This window comes from Cnephaeus nilssonii (genome assembly GCF_951640355.1).
Source record: "Cnephaeus nilssonii genome assembly, chromosome: 13".
Lineage (NCBI taxonomy): Eukaryota > Metazoa > Chordata > Mammalia > Chiroptera > Vespertilionidae > Cnephaeus > Cnephaeus nilssonii.
The window spans coordinates 71311530-71334670 of NC_137084.1; the positions used below are offsets into that span (position 1 = coordinate 71311530).

A 23141-nucleotide genomic window follows, 5' to 3' on the forward strand; every position below is an offset into this window, starting at 1 on the left:
TATCAGCCATACTTGAAATGCTCAAGTGCTACATGTGCCTATGGCTACCATATGGGACAACTCATATTATAAAACATTCCCATCATCACAGGAAGTCCTACCAGACTATGTTTTTGAAAGCATCTAGTAGTGTAGGAGCAAGACCATGATGGGTGAACGTGTTTCCACTCTGCCCTCTTCGGAACTTTCAAAGTCTGGTGGATCTGACCTCTCTAGTTTGCATTTGCCTCTTCACTTTTGCTATTCAGTTTTAACCTCACTGCTCTTTCCTGGACTATTGCAATGGCTGCCTATCTGCCTCCCAACTTCTGTTCTTTACTCCTTCTAACCTGTTCTTCATACAAATCATTCCTCCAAACAAGTCTCTTTTCAGTGCCACTGATGGCACTGACTGGCCAGCCCGCCCTAACTCTTACTGATAGTCCACTGTTGTGGGGGTGTGACTAGGGGTATTGTATCAACATATAGGGAAGTATTTCCTCTCCACTCCCAAGTTTCCTTCCCTGCACTTCCGTACTAGTAGCTCATAATCCAATGTAGGCACAACGATTATATTTATACCACACACAAATAACAGGGGAGCAGGATCCATGGCTAATCATCACCCTCTCCTGCGTCTTTTTATTTCAAATGTTTTCCCTTTCTGTCTGCCACTGCTGTGTCCCAGTTAATAATTTATTACTTTTCACTTTACCATTGCAACAGCCTGTTAAATGGCCTCCTTAATTTTTTAAAAAATATTTTTATTGATTTCAGAGAGTAAGGGAGAGGGAGTGAGAGCTAGAAACATCAATGATGAGAGAATAACTGATGGGCTGCCTCCTGCACGCCCCACACGGGGGACCGAGGCCACAACCAGGGCCTGTGCCCTGACCGGAAGGAGCCACTCGGGCGGGGCTGGTCCCTTTACTTGTAGTCTCTCCTTCCACCTTCCACGAGAAGCTCCTACTACTCCATTCCTTTCAGGGAGCCCCTTAGCCTACAGAATAACGATATGCAAAGTCTTCTACAATCTGGCACAGCCCACCTTTCCTGTCCCACCTGTGTCCACATTCTTCCACCCATCCTCCATCACTGCGGTACTCACCATTCCCCTGGCGCTTTCAAGCACCTCCTGTCCATCCGTCCCTCCCTCCCTCCCTCATGCGAGGTTATCTTTCAGACCCCAGGGCCCCAGGGACACAAACCTGCTTGACCGTGCCCATTTGGGAGCTACCCCAAATAAGCTGCTCTCCCAACCCTTACTATTTCCCCAAATAAGAATGTCCACTGTCACGGAGGAAGATTTACTGGCCAAAGCCTCTTTGCAGAGAAAGCCGGGATCCCGAGCTCAGGGAGGCGAAGGGGATTGTGGGAGCGCCCTGCGTCGCCCGCAGGCTCATGGGAAATGTAGTGCGGTCGTCTCCAACATGGCCGCGCCCAGGTGAGGTGAGGCGCGAGTACCCGCCGCACTTTCTGGACCAGATGGGAGAGGCGGGCGAGGGAGAGAGCACTCGCGGGGCGGGAGCCCTGCCGGAGCCGAGGCGGAGGTTTGTGGCCCTTGTTACTGGGCGGGCACGATGACTGCAATCGTCGCTTTCGCTCGGCGGCCTGTGCGGGTCTCGTTCGGCCTCCCCGCGCTGGGCTGAGAACCCAGGGAGAGGAGGGCTGTCCCCAGCGTTTCCGGCTGCGGTCCCTGGGCTGCAGGTGGAACCGTTGGGTGGCCCTGCCAGTGTTTGAAGGGCCTGTGTTTGTGTTCGGCGCGGGCGCTCACGTGGTGTCTGTGTCAGTCTTAGGTTTCCTTTGGGAACTGACGTTTGTAGCCTGGGGAGTGTTAGTTCGGCGCTTCTTGGGATTTCTGACCTGTGCCAATCCAGCGACGGAAAGGCATTGCTGGAGGTCTGGTCACTCTCACAGCTGCATCTTCCTGTGCTCTTTTTTATTTATTACTATTGTCTAAAGTTTTATATATGTCTCCTTCCCCCCCCCCCCCCGCCCCCCATTGACCTTCCCCCCCCACCCCGGGCAAGCCCCCACCGCCCCAGTGTCTCTGTCCATTGGTTATGCTAATATGCATGCATAAAAGTCCTTTGGTGGCTCTCCCCTGCCATTTGTCTTTGGATCTATTCTTGTTCATCAAAATATGTTGATCATTATATCCCACATATGAGTGAGACCATGTGATAGTTATCTTCTCTGACTGCCTTATTTCGCTTAGCATAATGCTCTCCAGGTCCATCCATACTGTTGCAAATGGTAAAAGTTCCTTCTTTTTTATAGCGGCATAGTATTCCATTGTGTATATGTACCACAAGTTTTTTTTTTTTAAAATATATTTTATTGATTTTTCACAGAGAGGAAGGGAGAGGGATAGAGAGCCAGAAACATCGATGAGAGAGAGACATCGACCAGCTGCCTCCTGCACACCCCCCACCGGGGGACGTGCCCGCAACCAATGTACATGCCCTTGACCGGAATCAAACCTGGGACCTTCCAGTCCGCAGACCGTGGCTCTATCCACTGAGCCAAACCAGTTTCGGCAATGTACCACCGTTTTTTAATCCACTCATCTGCTGATGGGCACTTAGGTTGTTTCCAAATCATAGCAATTGTAAATTGTGCTGCTATGAACATAGGGGTGCATATATCCTTTCTGATTGGTGTTTCTGGTTTTTTTTTGGATTTAGTCCTAGAAATGGGATTACTGAGTCCAATGGGAGTTCCATTTTTAGTTTTTTGAGCAAACTCCATTCTGTCTTCCACAGTAGCTGCACCAGTCTGCATTCCCACCAGCAGTGCACGAGGGTTTCTTTTTCTCCACATCCTCACCAGTACTTGTCATTTGTTGATGATAGCCATTCTGACAGGTGTCAGATGGTATCTCATTGTCGTTTTGATTTGCATCTCTCAGATGATTATAGACTTTGAGAATGTTTTCATATGTCTCTCGGCCTTCTGTATGTCCTCTTTTGAAAAGTGTCTATTTAGATGCTTTGCCCATTTTTTTTTATTGGATCGTTTATCTTCCATTTGTTAAGTTGTATGAGTTCTCTGTAAATTTTGGAGATTAAACCCTTATCTGAAATATCATTGGCAAATATGTTCTCCCATGCAGTGGACTTTCTTGTTGTTTTGTTGATGGTTTCTTTTGCTGTGCAGAAGCTTTTTATTTTGATGTAGTTCCATTTGTTTATTTTCTCCTTAGTCTCCATTGCCCTAGGAGCTGTGCAGGTGAAGATATTGCTACGACATATGTATGCTATTTTGCTGCCTGTGGAGTCTTGTAGGATTTTTATGGTTTCCCATACATTTAATTCCTTTAGCCATTTTGACTTTGTTTTTGTGTATGGTGTAAGTTGGTGATCTAGTTTCATTTTTTTGCATGTATCTGACCAAATTTCCCAGCACCATTTATTGAAGAGACTGTCTTGACTCCATTGTATGCTCTTGCCTCCTTTGTCAAATATTAATTGAGCATAATGGCTTGGGTCGATTTCTGGGTTCTCTGTTCTGTTCCATTGGGCTATATGTCTGTTCTTGTGCCAGTACCAGGCAGTTTTGAGAACTGTACCTTGGTAATATAGCTTGCTATCTGGTATTGTGATCCCTCCAACTTTGTTCTTCTTTCTTAGGATTGCTGTGGCTACTCAGGGTCTTTTTTTTATTCCAGATGAATTTTTGCAAAGTTTGTTCTAGATCTTTGAAATATGCCTTTGGTATTTTAATGGTGATTGCATTGAATCTGTAGATTGCTTTGGGTAGTATGGACATTTTAATGATGTTGATTCTACCAATCCATGAACATGGTATGTTCTTCCATTTGTTTATGTCTTCCTCTATCTCTTTTTTCACTGTCCTGTAGTTTTCCGAGTACAGGCATTTACCTCCTTAGTTAAGTTTATTCCTAAATATCTTAATTTTTTTGGTGCAATGGTAAATGGGATTGTTTTTTTCCTTTCTCTTTTTGTGAGTTCATTATTGGTGTATAAAAAAGCCATAGGTTTCTGGGTGTTAATTTTGTATCCTGCTATGTTGCCAAATTCATTTATTAGGTCTAGTAGTTTTTTGATGGAGTCTTTGCGGTTTTCTATATATAGTATCATGTCATCTGAGAATAAAGACAGTTTTACTTCTTCTTTTTCAATGTGGATGCCTTTTATTTCTTCTTCATGTCTGATCGCTATGGCTAGCATTTCCAGTACTATATCTAACAGGAGTGGTGAAAGTGGGCATCCCTGTCTTGTTCCCGTCCTTAGGGGAAACGAGTTTAGTTTTTGCCCATTGAGTATAATGTTGGCTGTAGGTTTGTCATATAAGGCTTTTATTATGTTGAGGTATGATCCCTCTATTCCCACTTTGCTGAGAGTTTTTATCAAGAAAGGGTGTTGGATTTTGTCAAGTGCTTTTTCTGCATCGATTGATATGATTATGTGATTTTTGTCTCAATTTTTGTGTGTGATGTATCACATTTATTGACTTGCGAATATTGTACCATCCTAGCATCCCTGGAATAAATCCCACTTGGTCATGGTGTATGATTTTTCTAATGAAATGCTGAATCTGATTTGCTAGAATTTTGTTGAGGATATTAGCATCTATGTTCATCAAGGATATTGGCCTGTAGTTCTCTTTTTTTGTGGTGTCTTTATCTGGTTTTGGAATTAGAGTGATGCTGGCTTCATAGAAAGAGCTTTGTGCCTTCCTCTTGAATTTTTTGGAATAGTTTGAGGAGGATAGGTTTTAGTTCTTTGAATGCTTGATAGAAGCCCCCAGTAAAGCTGTCCAGACCAGGGCTTTTGTTTGCTGGAAGATTTTTGATCACTGTTTCAGTTTCTTCAGTAGTTATTGGCCTATTCAGGTGTTTTGATTCTTCCTGATTGAGTCCTGGGAGCTTGTATTTTTCTAAGAATATGTCCATTTCGTCTAGGTTGTCCATTTTGTTGGAGTAGAGTTGTTCATAGTATTTTTTCATAATGCTTTGTATTTCTGCGGGATTGGTTGTTACTTCACCTCTTATTTCTGATTGTGTTTATTTGGGTCCTCTCTTCCTGTGCTCTTACTTGAATAATCCGAGACCATTGGGCCAGTGATTTCAGTTCTGCTATATGCCAGGCATTCAAGTCTGTGCCCTCAAGTAGATGTCAGCCTTAGGGATGATATAACACACAAACAGGTAAAATTATGCTACGGTGTGACAACTACAGGATAGAGATGCACACCAAGTATTAGTGAAAACATTAACCAAACCCAAAATTCTGAAGAAGAGGTCTAGGAGGTAAGATGGCAGGGTTAGTAAGTTTAATAAGTTTAGGTTTACTCAATAAATCTTCATTAGGTGCTAGATCCTGTTCTTGGTGCTACGTACTACCAGGTGAAAAATCCAGACAGAATTTCTACTTTCATAGAGCTTACTTTGTAATCAGTTAGAGAAATAAGATGAAGAATAGACAAATTAATGAGGGCATAAAAATATAGCGTAGGTGTTCAAAGAACTAAAATGGGGTGATATGAAAAGTATGAGGTCAGTTTTTTTTCCCTAATTTCAACTTTTAAATAATTTTAATAGGTAATACAATTTGAATAGCCACTAAATTTAAAAGTTACTGCCCTAGACAGTTTGGCTCAGTGGATAGAGCGTCAGCCTGCAGACTGGAGGGTCCCAGGTTCCATTCCGGTCAAGGGCACATGCCCAAGTTGTGGGTTCAAACCCCAATAAGGGGCATGCAGGAAGCAGCTGATCAGTGATTCTCTCTCATCATTGATGTTTCTATCTCTCTGCCTCTCCCTTCCTCTCTGAAATCAATAAAAATATATTTAAAAATATATAAATATATTAAAAAGTTACAAAAGAGGAAAGCTCACTTTCATTGCCATGCCCATCTACCCATTTCCCCTTCCTGGAGGCAACCTGTATCACTTATTACTTGTATGTCCTAGAGATTTATATGTATACCCTGTATTTCTGTGCGGTACTTCATAATCAGGCCTCATTTGATAGGAATTTTAGTTCTTTCTGATCTTTGCTATTAAGTATCCTACCTAATAATAGACAAATATGCAAATTGACCATACCTCTGATACACCCACAAGCCACGCCCACAGCCACACCCATCATCCAATCAGAGTGAGTATGCAAATTAACCCAACCAAGATGGCTACAGCCACAGAGAGCAAGGTTTCCTAGGTAACAGAGGAAGCCAAGCTTTCCGCCTGCCCTTGCCAGGCCTAAGCCTCCACTCAAGCTACAAAGTTTCAATTATAGAAGGTAAACAAATTCAAACAGAAATGGTGGCAGAATGGAGCTTGAGAGAGCAGGCCAGGGTTGTCCCCGGCAACAGGGGAAGCAAAGCTTTCCACACACCCTGGCTGGGCCCACCCGCTTAAGGCTACAAAGTTTCAATTATAACCCCAACAGAAATGGCTGCCGGCCGCAGAGGAAGCCCCAGGCTTGGCTCCGCTCCAGGCTACAAAGTTTCAATTGTAGAAGGAGAATAAATTCCAGATACCAGGGCCTCCGCTTGGGTTGCCAGGGGGCGTGGCCAGCCTGCAAACCATCACAGGCCCCTCGCTCAGGCTGCCCCACACCCCAAGGGAACCCCACCCTGATCAGGGACACCCTTCATGGCAAACCAGCTGGCCCCCACCCCTGTACCAGGCCTCTATCCTATCTAATAAAAGAGTAATATGCAGATTGATCATCACTGCAACACACAATATAGCTGCCCCCATGTGGTCAAAGATCCTGCCCCCATGTGGACACAAGATGGCCAGCAGGAGAGGGCAGTTGGGAGGCACCCGGCCTGCAAGGGAGGGCAGTTGAGAAGGACCAGGCCTGCAAGGGAGGGCAGTTGGAGGTGATCAGCCCTGCAGGAGAGGGCAGTTAGGGGTGACCAGGCCAGCAGAGGAGGGAAGTTGGGGGCAAACAGGCTGGCAGCGGAGTGGTTAGGGGGTGATCAGGCTGGCAGGCAGAAATGGTTAGGGGCAATCAGGAAGGCAGGCAGGCAAGCAGTTGGGAGCCAGCAGTCCTGGATTGTGAGAGCCTGCAGTCCGGGGTCGGGCCTAAATGGGCAGTCGGACATCCCTCGAGGGGTCCCAGATTGGAGAGGGTACAGGCTGGGCTGAGGGACAAACCCCCTCCGTGCACGAATTTCGTGCACCGGGCCTCTAGTAATTTATATATAAGCACAGGAACATTTGTAGGTATTCTATTATAGGTATTCTATTATTTAAGGACTAGAGGCCCGGTGCACGAAATTCGTGCACGGTGGGGGTGGGGGATGTTCCTCAGGCCAGCCTGCACCCTCTCCAATCTGGGACCCCTCCTGGTGGGATTGGGCCTAAATGGGCAGTCGGACATACCTCTCACAATCCAGGACTGCTGGCTCCCAACTGCTCACTGCCTGCCTTCCTGATTGCCCCTAACCGCTTCTGCCTGCTAGCCTGATCACCCCCTAACCACTCCCCTGCCAGCCTGATCGATACCTAACTGCTCCCATGCCAGCGTGTTTGCCCCTAACTGCCCTCCCCTTCAGGCCTGGTCACCCCTAACTGCCCTCCCCTGCAGGCCTGGGTCCCACCCAACTGCCCTTCCCTGCAGTCCCGGTCACCCCCAACTTCCCTCCTCTGCCAGCCTGGTCACCCCTAACTGCCCTCCCCTGTGGGCTTGATTGCCCCCAACTGTCCTCCTTTGCAGGCCCTGTCCCTCCCAACTTCCCTCTCCTGCTGGCCATCTTGTGACGGCCATCTTGTGTACACATGGGGCAGGATCTTTGACCACATGGGGCAGCCATCTTGTGTGTTGGAGTGATGGTCAATCTGCATATTACTCTTTTATTAGATAGAATAGAGGCCTGGTGCATGGGTAGGGGCCAGCTGGTTTGTCCTGAAGGGTATCCTGGATCAGGTTGGGGGTTCCCTTGGGGTGTGGGGCGGCCTGGGTGAAGGGCCTGTGGTGGTTTGCAGGCCGGCCACACCCTCCAGTGACCCAAGCGGAGGCCCTGGTATCTGGGATTTATGTATCATCTACAAGTGAAACTTTGTAGCCTGGAGTGGAGGCTTAGGCCGGCAAGGGCAGGCAGAAAGCTTGGCTTCCTCTGTTGCTGGGGAAACCCAAGCCTCCCTCCTGCTATCTGTGGCTGTAGCCATCTTGGTTGGGTTTATTTGCATATTTGCTCCTGATTGTCTGGTGTGCGTGGCTTGTGGGTGTAGCGGAGTTAGGGTCAATTTGCATATTACTCTTTTATTAGGTAGGATGGTATGGACACATATTCTACTATTACCATTTAGGGCAATACCCCATTGGATATATTGGGGTTTAATATGGACACATATTCTACTATTACCATTTAGGGCAATACCCAATTGGATATATTGGGGTTTAACTTACCAGCAGAGCATGTATGATCTTTAAACTTTTATCATCCTCCAGGGAGTGTGGGTAGGCTGAGCATGATTAGACTTGACTTTCATGGCTAGTATTCCAGAAAAGTGACCTCACTTCTGTACCATCCCATAGCACTCCTGTAACATGGCAAGGAGCATCCAAGCCTTTGTGCAATAGTGGAAATTCCTTGGCCAGGGAAGTGGCCTTGTTAGAGAGGGGGCACCTCCAAACCTCAGCAACTGGTAACAGCCTATTCCTTGTTGAGGTGACAGACCTGCTGGGCCAGTCCGTTGCCAAGTCACTGGAATAGGGAACAAATGAGCATCCAGAGCTATCTGGCTTTGTTTCTTCACATGTAATAGTAACATTGCATGACTGAGTAAGGAGAAGGGAAAGGGAATGATAGAAATGTGATTATGAGGCTCCATCTGCTGGTGCTGGACTCATTTTAATGTCAGACTTTTAAAAAGACATGCAGCATCTCTCTCATTTCTTCTACTTTGCACTCTTCGCTCATGTGACATAGTAAGAAAAAAATTCTCAGCGCATTTATCCCCTGTTCTCCACTGTGTACTGCGAAGATGCCATTCCAAAGGTGATGACCTTGGAATGGAATGACAGTAAGATAGTTCCTTTGAACGTCTCGTCTTTTCTTTTCTTCTTAAATTATTCTAACCTGGTTCTTCTGGAAATTGACAGTGATTTGATAATAGACTTATTTAATCCTTTTAACAAAGTTATGAGATAGTGTCAAAGATTAACACAGCCAGACATTAGTGACAGCAGTGAGAACATTTTATTTAGTAACTACTGACAGTAGGGCTGTTTTAAAGGGAGGATGGGGTTGGGATAGAACGGCTCAGTAGAGTCAGACAAGTGAAAATATACAAGAGGTTGGTCAGTACATGCATCTAGGCCAGCTTTGTTTGCTACTGGCAGTTATCAGGTTTGGATTCTGTCTTGACACAGAGACTGGGAGACAGGCCCTATCTCTCCTAATGATTACATTTCAAAGGAATGGCTCTCAGAGATACATATTCACAATTGTAAGCCCTTTTTAGTAAGTGCTCTAAGAAAGGGAGGTCAGGGGCCTATGGTCAGGTGTTGCTAGAGTAAATAGTAAAATGTACAGGCAGCATTTTGAGTTTTCTCAGGCATTTAAATGGGTCATCCTAGGGACATGGCTTTATGCTGCTAGAAGCCACACTACAGTTTGGTGAAATTTTTTAGTCCAGTGTTTGGATGGAGTTATGTGCCAAGAATAGGTGCTATTCCTATTTTATAGCTGAAGAAACCTAAGCACAGAAATAAATAATTAACTCACACAGGGTCAGCTTAAGTGTTAGAGCTGAAATTTGAACCTAGAACCTAGACCCCTAAACACTGTCTCATAGCATTGCAGGTGACCTGGGGAAACAGACAAAAAAAATACAATTTAATCCATTTCAAGAGTTCATAGTTCAATGGAAGGGGACAAATATTAGAATAAACCATTATAATTACTATAATGTTAAAAATATCGATTTAGCTATCATCCCCTTCCTGTCTAATGATGACTCCTAAAACTTTCCCTCTCCTTATCAAAAAATTTATCTTTGCCGAAACCGGTTTGGCTCAGTGGATAGAGCGTCGGCCTGCAGACTCAAGGGTCCCAGGTTCGATTCCGGTCAAGGGCATGTACCTTGGTTGCGGGCACATCCCCAGTAGGGGGTGTGCAAGAGGCAGCTGATCAATGTTTCTCTCTCATCGATGTTTCTAACTCTCTATCCCTCTCTCTTCCTCTCTGTAAAAAATCAATAAAATATATTTTTTAAAAATTTATCTTTATTGTTGAAACCCTCTCCTCTTTATTTTTAGAGAGAGGAAGGGGAGAGAGAGAGAGAGAAACATCAGTGTTGCTTCCCACACATCGATACATCGATGTTGCCTCGATGTATCGATGTGTGGGAAGCAACACTGATGTTGCTTTAAACAGATTAAAGCCAGGCATATTTTGCTGAGACACATGCCCGACCAGGGATTGAAACCACAATCTGGGTCTGTGCTCTGACTGGAAATGGAACCCGCCACCTTTGGTATACAGGACAATGCGCCAACCAACTGAGCTGCATTGGCCAGCATGTCCTCTCCTTTGAACACTACATGGCTTACGAAATACCACTGATGACTTTATATGTCCCTTTCACATCACATTCCTCTCTTCCCTTCCAGATAAACTTCTTTCCTGAACTTTGTGTTAATCACTTCCTTGCCTTTATTTGCATTTTGCTATGTATTTCTAAACAATATATGCCTTACTTTTGGATTTTGAACTGTATGTAAATGGAAGCATACTGTATATTCTTCTTTGAAATATTTGTTTTGTTTCTCCTTCTTTTTTCTTTCCTAACATTATGTTTGTGAAATTTGCCTGTGCAACATTTTACCTAGAACCTCATAAGTAAAGGAATACATTACCTATAGTAAAAAAGCTTATTTATTAGAGGTAGAGCATTGGGATGTTTGTAGAATTCTAAGACATGCTATTAGATGTTCTTGCTTCTCTGTAACCTTCTTAAGTATTTCTTTATTGTCCATGCATCTGTTTATTCTCATTTCTGTTGGTTGGTAAAAGGTCAAGTAAGAATTTAAAAGAATTGTCACATAGAACTATTTATAAACTATAGAATATATGAATAATATCTTTATAACTATCCCTTTAGGACTCTTAAAGTTGACTTTTTTCCCCCCCCAGTATTGCCATGGATTGCAACCATCAAAGTAATGGCAAACTCAGTAAAACTGAGAAGAAGTTCTTAAGGAAACAGATTAAAGCCAGGCATACTTTGCTGAGACATGAAGGCATTGAAACAGTATCCTATGCCACTCAGGTGACCTAAAACTATTATCATCATTTGAATGTAAACGTATTGTCATGTTAACGTGCTAGAGTAATATTTGCTAAAAATTGCTCAGAGAAGAGGGGTGTTATTGTTCAGTCATGTATTATATCTGTATTAAATATACTTGCTAACTTTCTATTTTTGGACATAGCCTTAGTGTAGTTTGAATCTCCATTGATTGTGTTGGTTGAATTAGAGGAAATTGTGGGTATATATTAACTATATATTATTTACAGTTTATATAGCATACTTATATTCATTACTATATTTAATTACCTAAAAAAAATCCTTATGAAATAGATGAGAAAACTAAGGTTTTGAGTGGTTGTGATATGTCCAGTGATATTTTGGTGGCTGAACCTAAAGATAGATTTTTTGTATCTTCTTTCTTTTTTTCCTAACTTCATCTGTATTATAAAGTATTTTGATTATATGCTATAAGACATTATTTATTAGATTTTATTTACAACGCCTTTTCATTATCTTATGGCAATACTTATACATATGGGACTGTGAGACTTCCTGGCCTATGAATTAGGAAAACCTTACTTTGACTCTTAGATTCTCCACTTATTTGGACATGAGCAGCATCCTTTGATCTTAGCTTTTTTCATTTGTAAGGACATACCAATGCATACTTTTTTATCCCATTGGATTGTTAGATTTTAAAGAGAATGTGTATTTTACAGTACTTATTAGTCATTAAAGTACCATATGGATAGGAAGTATTCTTATAAGATAAGAGTAGAAAGGAAGCTTAGCCTTCATTTAACTGAGGGCCGAAGACAAACAATTGAGAAGGTGAAGCTGGGATTGACTCTCAGACCAATACTCTTCCCTTATATCACGAATATACTATCTTCTGTGCTGCACCATAGTTTAGGAATGACTACTCTACTGAGGGAGATTGAAATTTAGCAGGTAAAGACCTTTACTTACATTTTGTTACATATTAATGACTTCAGAGAATTTAAGTCAAATACCTTTAAAAAGGTTGGGATAGATAATATATTAGGGTTAATATGTCTGCATACGCTCTCTGCCAAGAGCCACAGAGGCTGTGCAGCATTTGGAGAATTATACCCTTTTCTCATTTCTTCCCAAGTGTAATTTGCTCTCTTTTCCTTACATGGAACACAAAGAGAAGTGGTAAGAAAAGAAATGGGCTCCCTCGGAAGCATGTTTTTTGTTTGGGTCTGTCTTTTCATTCAGATCTCTAGAAGCTTTATTCTTACCTTTGTGCCTTCCAAAGTGCCATCTTATTTAGGCTTGATATTTTTCTCCACAATAATTTTAAGGGAAAGGAATAAAATTATAGACGGACCTCTAATGATATATTATCTATCCCTGGGAGAACAAATGCTCTTTTCACCAGGTGTTATAAATATGGGTGCTTTGTGCAAATCTATAGCCACTGTGAGATTTTTCTAGAGTAGTGATCCTCAAATTGTCAGGATTGAAGATAACTTAAAAAAATTTTGAATTCTCTACTTCATATCATTGGGAAAATTGTTTAGCTGGAATTATAAGTAAAACAATTATTACATTTAATTATATTGTATAACTCACATGTAACAGGAAATAAATTCTTCCCTTCCATCCCCACTGAACTTAGCATTTTGAGGACCACTAGTATTCTTCAAGTCACACCTCACATCTTCCTCAGTTCCTCTGTGGACCCTGGCCATTTATAAAACCTTTGCAGTTCCTTAGATTTGAGAACATGGAAATGTTTTGGTAACTATGGCTGCATATAACCAAACTAGAGGCCCAGCGCACAATTGAAATCGTGCAAGGAGGCACCCCGCCTCCCACCTCCTGCTGCTGCGAGAAGGCACCCTGCCTCCTCGTGCGCACCTCACTGTGCATGCAGCCTCCTGCTGATCAGTTGTTACAGCATGATGGCGTCACGACCATTAGCATAACAGCTCTTTATTATATAGGATTATTTTGATAGTTTAAATTATAAACCTTACTGAGTGAGGTCCAGGGCAAGCCATCTGAGGCTAAATTTTATACCGTATTGTTTTAGTGCGTTTGTTTATTATGTGAATGTGTGTACTTGCATATTTAAAGTATTGGCTGTCCCTTAAAAAAACAAAACTTTACTTTTCTTATTATCCAATTTTATAACAATCCTATATAATAAAAGGCTAATAAGTAACGACCGGTCGCTATGAGGCACACTGACCACCAGGAGGCAGACACTCAATGCAGGAGCTGCCCCCTGGTGGTCAGTGAGCTTTCACACGGGGAGTGCCGCGCAGCCAGAAGCCGGGCTCATGGCTAGCGAGCGCAGTGGCGGTGGTGGGAGCCTCTCCCACCTCCACTGCAGCGCTAAGGATGTCTGACTGCCAGCTTAGGCCCACTCCCCGAGGGCTCCCAGACTGCAAGAGGGCGCAGGCCAGGCTGAGGGGACCTCTCCCTCCTCCCCCGAGTGTACAAATTTTGTGCACCGGGCCTCTAGTTTTATTATATGCTTTTTTTAAAATGAGGTTCTAGATAGCCCCATTTTGTGTATATGGAATTAGTATATTATGTTCCAATCTCCAGTTTAGTATAAATCAGACATTGGCAAACTACTGTCCTCTGGCTTGTGAGGCAAGAGTGAGTTCTACATTTTTAAAGGTTGTTAAATAAAAATAAACTATGTGACAGAGACTTGTATGACCTGTGGAGCCTAAAATATATACTATGTGGCCGTTTTCAGAAGTTTGCCAATATCTGCTATAGATGATGGGACTGATGAAAGTATGCCATCAGTGGTTTACTTTCATTATGCTATAAAATTTTTAGGAGTCATGAATCATAAAGATCTTAATACCATGTAGGATGTTTTTAAGTACAAAGACTAGAATCATCAGAATTCCTTGAATAAAATTGTGTGCAGGACTGTAAATGACAGGAAGTCAGCATGAAACTTAAAAAGAAAAAAAATTTACAAAATGGATGAATTACTCAGGCATAGAGGAAAATTTTCCTATTGTATACTTAAGGAATCTGTAATTGGTTTTCTTTGAGTCACTGCCTTTACTTTTAGTTTTTAGTAAACACTGTATGGTGGTGATACCAAAAGTGAATTCTGAAAACAGACAGAAATAAGTTTGAAACCCAGCTCCTCCTAAACACTGCCTTCACTTAATACTGTATTTCTCATCTTCAGTTTCTTACTTGATGAAGTGGGGCTAATTTTATCCACTTTATAGAATTGTTGTGAAGATTATGTTAATGAGGATTAAGTAGGTAAAAGCATATAGCCAGTGTCTGGCAAAAAGCAAGTATCAGTAACTCTTTGTTCCTTCTCCTTTCTCCCTTTTCTTTCCCTTTTATTATGTTTAATTATATTTATGAACAGTAAAAGTTATCTTTTAATTTGTATGTAGGTCATTAAGAAATTAATATTTTACTGAAAAGTATTTCAAAATCAATATTTTTACAACAAAGGAATACTTTTTAATTCCAAAATACCGTATTTAGTAAGTTGATCTACATTGAAATTAGAAAACCAAATAACAACTATAAGGAAACCCGTTTTTCTTTCATAATTATACCTTTGAAGAAATGTTACTTAAAAATAATCTTATTTTATCTTATTTAAAAAGATTTTTAAAAATGAAACAGGTTGATATCAATTGTTCATGTTAACTTTCTTTTTGTTTTTTTTAAGATCCTGGTTATTGCCAATGGTGGTTTGGGTAACGGTGTGAGTAGGAACCAACTGCTTCCGGAGTTAGAGAAACTCGGGCAGGTGGATGCTCTCTTAATGCCACCTAATAAGCCCTACTCATTTGTAACATACAAAACTCTAGAGGAATCCAAGAAAGCCTATGTTACCCTCAATGGACAAAAAATAGTGGATGATTTAGGACAAAAGATCATCCTGTACTTGAATTTTGTGGAAAAAGGTATTATCATACAGGTATATTTTTCAAACTAGTTCTTGCTTTTGTTTGAGTTTACTTTTCACATCGAAGTTGAGATTTTAATTTGTACAGACAATCTGACTTGTTTATAGAGGGGCATATTGTAGATCAGGGGTCCTCAAACTACGGCCCGTGGGCCACATGCGGCCTGCCGAGGACATTTATCCGGCCCGCCAGGTGTTTTTTCCTCTGCTGCCTGTCCTGCTTAGCAGCTGACTCGTCCCGGGCCCACAGTGCGCAGGTGTGGAATGTGCGCCGCACTCTCCGACTCCCCTCCAACGGTCTCAGGGACAGTGAACTGGCCCCCTGTTTAAAAAGTTTGAGGACCCCTGTTGTAGATATTATGAGAAAACCTTGTGTTTTTTTTACTTTCAATAATTTTTTTCAGTTACGGTTCATGTACAATATTATATTAGTTTCAGGTGTACAACCCAGTGATTAGACATTTATATAACTTGCTAAGTGATCGCCCTAATAAATCTGGTACCCATCTGACATCATACATAGTTATTAGAATATAATTTTTAAAAATATGTTTTTATTGATTTTTAGAGAGAGAGGAAGGGAGAAGGATAGAGAGATAGAAACATCCATGAGAGAGAAATATCATCGATTGGTTGCCTCCTGCACACCCTCTTCTGGGGATTGAACTCCCAACCTGGGCATGTGCCCTGATGGGGAATTGAACAGTGACCTCTTGGTTTCTGGGTTGACGCTCAACCACTGAGCCACACAGACCGGGCTACAATATTATTGACTATATTTCCTATGCTGTACTTCACATCCTCATGACTATACTATAACTACCAATTTGTACATCTTAATTAAGCCCTATACATTTTTTTATCTATCCCCTCAATCTTCTTTCCATCTGGTAACCATCAAAATGTTCTCTGTATCCAAGAGTCCGTTTCTCTTCTGCTTATTCATTTAGTTTGTTTTTTAGGTTCCACATATAAGTGAAATTATCTGGCATTTGTCTTCCTTTGTCTGACTTATTTCACTCAGCATGATACCTTCTAGGTCTATCCATTGTTGCATATGGCAAGACATTCTTTTTTATGGCTGTCATATTCCATTGTATATATGCACCACTTCTTCTTTATCCATTAATCTATTGATGCACACTTACATTGCTTCCTTATCTTGGCTACTGTAAATGCTGCATTGAGTATATGTCTTTTCAATTAGTGTTTTGGGTTTCTTCAGATAAATACCCAGAAGTGAAATTGCTGGGTCCTTCTTTGTCTCTTGTTATAGCCTTTGTTTTAAAGTCTATTTTGTATGGTATAAGTATTGTCCTGTAGGGTCCAAGGGCACAACCTCCTTGATCACCCGAGCTGGGCACTCCAGGTGCACCTCCCACCATATGGGCTGTCTGCACACTCCTTTTATGGCTGAGCTGTGATTGCTGTTGGCATCTCAATGGGAGGAACTTAGCTGTGTTGAGGATCAACTGTGCAGGGGCCCACTCCACAGAATAGGAGTTACTTCAGTGGGGATCTGGTGCCTGCTGAGTTCCCCCCTTGTGTTGCTCATGGACGTGGTTAGGTATTGCTTCAACATGGTCTGAAGCCATCCATTGGGTCACTGGGTCTGGAGCATCTGGAGTGATGCAGGCCAATGTCAGCTGCCACCTGTGCTCTCCCTGGGGCCATCTGGCATGAGCTTTAAAGTGATCTGCAGATGGCTGCTGCTTGTGCTGGGCTTGGAGGTGCCCAGAGAATCCAAGCTGAGAACCAAGGCCAGCTGTTGCTTGTGTCAGGCCTGGGGTCACTTAGCGAGAGGTATAGGGTATGCTAAGGCCAGATGCTGTTAGTTGGAGAGATTTTAGGAAAGTCTGGAGCATGAGTCAAGATAGGTCGTTTGTATAAAAAAGCCCCTGGAAAGGGCTTGTGTGGGCCTGCATATTTGGTGGGGTAGAGTCTCAGGGAATCTCCAGGGCGGGGCCAACAGTGTTAGCCAGGTTGATGGAGACTCAGATATGGTGCCCATCTACCAGCTCTGTTGGGGGAGGGCTCAGAAAAGGAACAATGGCTTCTGCCAGCACTTCTTACTGGGAGAAAGCTGCCACTCTAGCTCTTGCCCTGATGCCGGACAATTCACTTCCTCCCCATATGTCTCTGTTGCCTTTTGAGTGCTGCCTCAGCACTGGAACTCAGAGCCAGTGGGTCTGAGTAAGGCTATATGTGGGCCCTATGAGAGCAACGCCTGGGACTCCAGCAGCCCTCCATTCACTCATCCACAATCCCCACTGGTTTTCACAACCAGAAGTTATAGGCCCTTCTCTTTCTGTCATGGAAACCTGAGCTGGGGGCCTGGTGTGAAGGTGGGACCCCTTGCTCCTCAGCCTAGGTGGGACCTCTGCAGCCAAGATATCCTTCCTAATTTTTTTTTTTTGTGTGTGTGTCCATGGATTATGCATATATGCATATTAATTCTTTGGTTAATGACTTCCCATTCCGCACTCCTTCTCCCCTTCTCCCCCCCCTCCTTCTCCCTTGCCCCCGCTTTCCCTCTGCGATTCTCAGTCCCTCCCAGTTTTAACTACCACTGTGGGTGTAGGACCAGCTCGTTCCATGACTGTGCCCCTTCTACCAGTCTTGATGTAGCTTCTTATTTGTATCCTTAGTGGTAGGACTCTGTTCAGCTAGATTTTGGCAGTTCTGAGTGATGGTTATTCTGAGGGTTAGTTGTAATTTTGCTGTGGTTATAGGAAGATTCAAGTACCACGTTCACCTATGCCTCCATCTTGACTGAAACTGAAAAATATTTTCTTAGTGAGATTTAAAAAATGACTCGATTATGTTCAAACAGAATATTTAAGTAAATGCTATTCTATTTGCTGTTGGTAATTGCAGTGGATAAAACGGATGATAATTTTTATCTTGGTCTTTGTTTTGCCCTTTTAGTATGTTGTGCCTTTTGGCATTCTTATTTCATAAAATGAGGATTGGGAGTTTTTGAACGGATAAATGGCTATTGGGCAGAGTTATTTGGATATAGGAACTTTAAGTTTTGTATGTGACTATTTTAATTTGGTTTTCCACAGCACAATGGAAAGAGTTGGGGCTTCAAGCCTTACCTCCAGGCCTCAAAGTAGTAGAAGAAATTATTTCTTCTGAGGATGAGAAACTGCTTTTGGAAAGTGTTAGCTGGACAGAAGATACAGACAATCCAAATTGTAAGTAAAAACTTTAAAATGTGATTTTTAAAAGTGCAAAATGCTTTGTTACTGATCCTTCTTTTCTTCTCCCCATTTGGCTTATTAAAACTGATATTTCCTCAAAATTACTTAAAGTAGCCTGGATCCAATATTAGACAAGCCGCACTGACAAATCTTAGTAGTATTAATAATAAATAACATTTATATAGCTATTAATTTTAAACTCCAAACTGGTTAATATTGATTAGCCCACATTTGTAGACCTAACATTTATAAGCCCTTTTACATACATCATCTTATATGATCCTCTCCTCCGTAAGGCAGGTTTCCTCTGAGGAGTCAGCAGTTCATTGCCATACCATCATCATGTCGTGAGAGCCTCCTGGAGATATTTGCAAATTAGTTACTGTGACTCTTTCCAGGTCATTAGCAGTCTGTGAGTGGCAATATATGTGTTTAGTTAGCTCTGTCAGATTGATTGGAAACTTTTTAAGTGTTTGTTACTACTTTAGACTTAAAAGAACAGCAGATATAAGGTAGAATATTGATGTTATTAAAGACAATAACTTAGCAGTTAACAAAAGTTACGATTACTAACGAAATCCTTACTCATAATGTTAATTTTGAAATACCTGAAGGAATGAAATTATTTTTTACCCAAATAGTGTACTTTATTTTCTTCATACAGTTCAAAAATCCTTAAAACACAGAAGAGTAAAGCATTTTGGTTATGAATTCCACTATGAGAATAACAATGTACATAAAGATAAGCCATTACCTGGAGGTAAGTAATCCTCTCTAATAAAATGGTAATATGCAAATTAACCATCACTATGCTACATAAGCCACGCCCACCAGCCAAGCCACGCCCACCAGCCAATCAGGGCGAGTATGCAAATTAACCCCAATCCAAGATGGCTACAGCCACAGAGAGCAAGGTTTCCCAGGTAACAGAGGAAGCCAAGCTTTCCATAGCCATTGCAGGCCTAAGCCTCCACTCAAGCTACAAAGTTTCAATTATAGAAGGTAAACAAATTCAAACAAATGGCGGCAGAATGGAGCTTGAGAGAGCAGGCCAGGGTTGCAGGCGGCAACAGGGGAAGCAAAGCTTTCCGCACACCCTGGCCGGGCTCACCTGCTTAAGGCTACAAAGTTTCAATTATAGAAGGTGAATTAACTGCCACAGAAATGGCTGCCGGAGCCCCAGGCTTGGCTCCGCTCCAGGCTACAAAGTTTCAATTGTAGAAGGAAAATAAATTCCAGATACCAGGGCCTCCCCTTGGGTTGCCAGGGGGCGTGGCCGGCCTGCAAACCACCACAGGCCCCTCGCTCAGGCCGCCCCACACCCCAAGGGAACCCCCACCCTTATCTGTGATACCCTTCATGGCAAACCAGCTGGCCCCCACCCCTGTACCAGGCCTCTATCCTATCTAATAAAAGAGTAATATACAGATTGATCATCACTGCAACACACAATATAGCTGCCCCCTTGTGGTCAAAGATCTTGCCCCCATGTGGACACAAGATGGCCAGCAGGAGAGGGCAGTTGGGAGGCACCCGGCCTGCAAGGGAGGGCAGTTGTGAGGGACCAGGCCTGCAAGGGAGGGCAGTTGAGAGGGACCAGGCTTGCAAGGGAGGGCAGTTGGAGGTGATCAACCCTGCAGGAGAGGGCAGTTAGGGGTGACCAGGCCAGCAGAGGAAGAAAGGTGGGGGCAAACAGGCTGGCAGAAGAGTGGTTAGGGGGTGATCAGGCTGGCAGGCAGAAGCGGTTAGGGGCAATCAGGAAGGCAGGCAGGCAAGCAGTTGGGAGCCAGCAGTCCTGGATTGTGAGAGGGATGTCCGACTGCCCGTTTAGGCCCAATCCCACCAGGAGTCCCAGATTGGAGAGGTTACAGGCTGGGCTGAGGGACAACCCCCTGCTGTGCACGAATTTCGTGCACCGGGCTTCTAGTTGTTAATAAATGTTGATTCAGAAAAAAATGAGGGTATTTCATTTGTCATTTTTAGGTGAACTTTCAAAACAGTTGATTAAACTACAACATTTATATTAACTAAATAGTGCAATTTTGTGTAAAAAACTTCATACAAACAGATAAAGCTAAAGTTTCTCTTGAACACTATCTGTACTTCCATACTTCTTCTTAGTAGTACCATTAACAGTTTAGAATATATTATTCCAAACCTTTACTATGTGTTTACATCCAAATATAAGAGTGTATAGTTGTTAATATGAGTATTATGTTGTTTAATATATTACATGTATTACTCCATCTTGTTCTTGTCCCTTTAGAGATCTTATATAGTTTTTCATTTTTTGAATGATGATAATAGCTTATTCAGTTAGTTCCCTTTTGATAAACATTTAAGTTATTTCTAGTTTTTAGCTTTTACAAGTAGTGCTTCAGTGAAAGCCTTTGTACATGCCTCTTCATGCACAAAGCAAGAGTTTCTAAAGGGAGATTAGCACATTAGGATTGTGTAAAGTTATGTTTATTTAAAACAACTATACCATGATGTTCTTACCAAATGTGTACTGCTTCCCCCTACCCTGACCAACATATGGTAATTGTAAAAATTTTAACCTTATAATTACCTGATTGGCAGTGAGGTTGGCCATTTGTATTTCTTTTCCTGTGAATTATTTTTCATATCTGTTACCTGTTTTTTCTAATGGTTGTCTAATCTATATATTCTGTATATATAAAAGCCTAAGCTACCGTTATGACTGGTTGACCAAACGACTGGTCGACTGGTCGCTAAGACCAGGAGGCAGAAGCTCAATGCAGGAACTGCCCCCTAGTGGTCAGGGTGCTCCCACAGCCACCCAACCTCCTGCGGTCCCTTCCCCCCGGCCAGCTGGCCCCAATCTGGACTGGGTGAGACGGGCCCCAATTGGCCCCGATCGCTGACCAAGTTGAGGGACCCCCCACCCGTGCACGAATTCGTGCACCGGGCCTCTAGTTTATTAATAAGAATTTACTATGAAATATAGATATTAATCCTTTGGTAAAATTCTTTGTTGAGTTTAATTTATCTGTGTTTTTATGACTTTGGTCCTATTTAAGGGTTTCTTCCAGTGAAAGTAAGTTAGTTCCACTTTTAAAAGTGTGTGTTTATTTTAAAGAAAAATAATGTAAAATTATTAGATTTAAAATAAATTGAAAAATTTTAAATTAAAGGAAAATGATAAGTTAATTTCCAGTATAGAATATAGTAAATTTATAATTTTATTGTTTTTTTGCAAAATACCAAAATTATGGTTAGCCAAATTGTTAATTTTTTATATTTAATTTGATGAAATCTATATAATAAATTTAAAAGATTCTTAGGAAGGTTTTCTTTATATTTTGCTTTGCTTGTGTGTTTATTGTTATATTTGGATCTGACTACTAAATTAAAAACTGTATGATTTTTATCAGAGTGACTATGTTTTTATTCTTGGGCAAAACATGCAAAGTAAATACTGTGATATATTTCACCTTTATAAAAAATTACCTCAGGTCTTCCTGACATTTGTGATAGCATGCTGGAGAAATGGTTGAAAGAAGGCTTCATTAGACACAAACCTGATCAGTTGACTGTGAACCAGTATGAACCTGGGCATGGTGAGTATTTCTTCTTTTAAAATTACAGTCAAATTTCATAACTAAGTAGATTATGTAACTCTCTATGATCAAATATATCATTTTTTGATATCAGGAATATCAAACTCTTATAGTAACTGCTTATGTTTTGCTGCGTTGACTTTAATCCCTTGCAAATCTCCAACACTCTCTTCAGACACTTGCATCTCAAAGTGTAAACTGACACAATTGCTATTCATGACTCTGTTTTTTTCCCCTCTCAATATTTTATTTAGAGATGGAGAAGATTGCATTAAAAACATAGGAGACATATATAATGGAAGAAACCAAATTTATAAATACAGGCACACCTTGTTTTACTGCGCTTCGTTTTATTGCATTACACATTACAAATGTACTTTTTACACAATTTTTTGTTTTTGTTTTGTTTTTTGGGTTTTTAAAAAATATGTATTTTTATTGATTTCAGAGAGAAAGGGAGAGGGGGAGAGAGAGAGAGAGAGAAACGTCGGTGATGAGAGATATTGATTGGCTGCCTCCTGCATGCTCCCCACAGGTGGTCGAGTCCGAAACACAGACATGTGTCCTGACCGGGAATTGAACCTTGACCTCCTGATTCATAGGTCAACGCTCAACCACTGAGCCATGCCAGTTGGGCTTGTTTTTTGAGTTTTTAAACTTTATTGTGCACGTATATTCTAAAAAGTACAAACATTTTTCTAAGGGTGGGAATTTAGATTGGACATTTTTGTTATTATAAACACTGTGTACTTTTACATAGTTATGGAAATTTTTATAGCATAAATTCCTAGAAGCAGAATTGCCATGGCAAAATTGCACATATTAAATTTCAATAGATAGTGTGAAATTTCCCCCCACCAGCCAAAAGATTATGACTCACTTTATTGTGATACTTTATTGTGCTGGTCTGGAATTGAGCTGTGCCTACACAGAGAAGAAGGCTAATTGGTTGGATGATTGTATTCTTTTTTCTCTGTTGAGAATGTAGAAGACAATTCTAGGATGACATGTTATGGAAAAATCTTTAGGTTATTGATTTTTTTACACTTGTTAGCAGCATCTTCATCTGATATTTGTAGTAATTGAATTATCTTAAAAGTGTTATTAATGGCAAGTGTTCTGGATTGTTTTTCCTGCATTTATCACCATCTATATATATAAAAGCCAAGTGACCGGAACGCCAGAATGACCGGAACAACTGGA

The 23141-nt window shown here is 41.8% G+C and overlaps 1 protein-coding gene across 2 annotated transcripts in view; it reads left to right on the top strand.

Moving 5' to 3' along the window:
- The first annotated feature begins 1417 nt into the window (after positions 1-1417).
- ALKBH8 (alkB homolog 8, tRNA methyltransferase) overlaps positions 1418-23141 on the top strand; it is a 64617-nt gene continuing 42893 nt past the window's right edge. The window contains exons 1-6 of one of the 2 annotated variants that reach the window (XM_079787353.1): positions 1418-1529; positions 11097-11232; positions 14912-15149; positions 18220-18351; positions 19022-19117; positions 21834-21938. In XM_079787353.1, coding sequence (XP_079643479.1) covers positions 1465-1529; positions 11097-11232; positions 14912-15149; positions 18220-18351; positions 19022-19117; positions 21834-21938 — 772 coding nt within the window. In that variant the 5' untranslated portion in view covers positions 1418-1464. The remainder of the gene's footprint in view (positions 1530-11096; positions 11233-14911; positions 15150-18219; positions 18352-19021; positions 19118-21833; positions 21939-23141) is intronic. The other variant, XM_079787354.1, reaches the window with a different exon arrangement.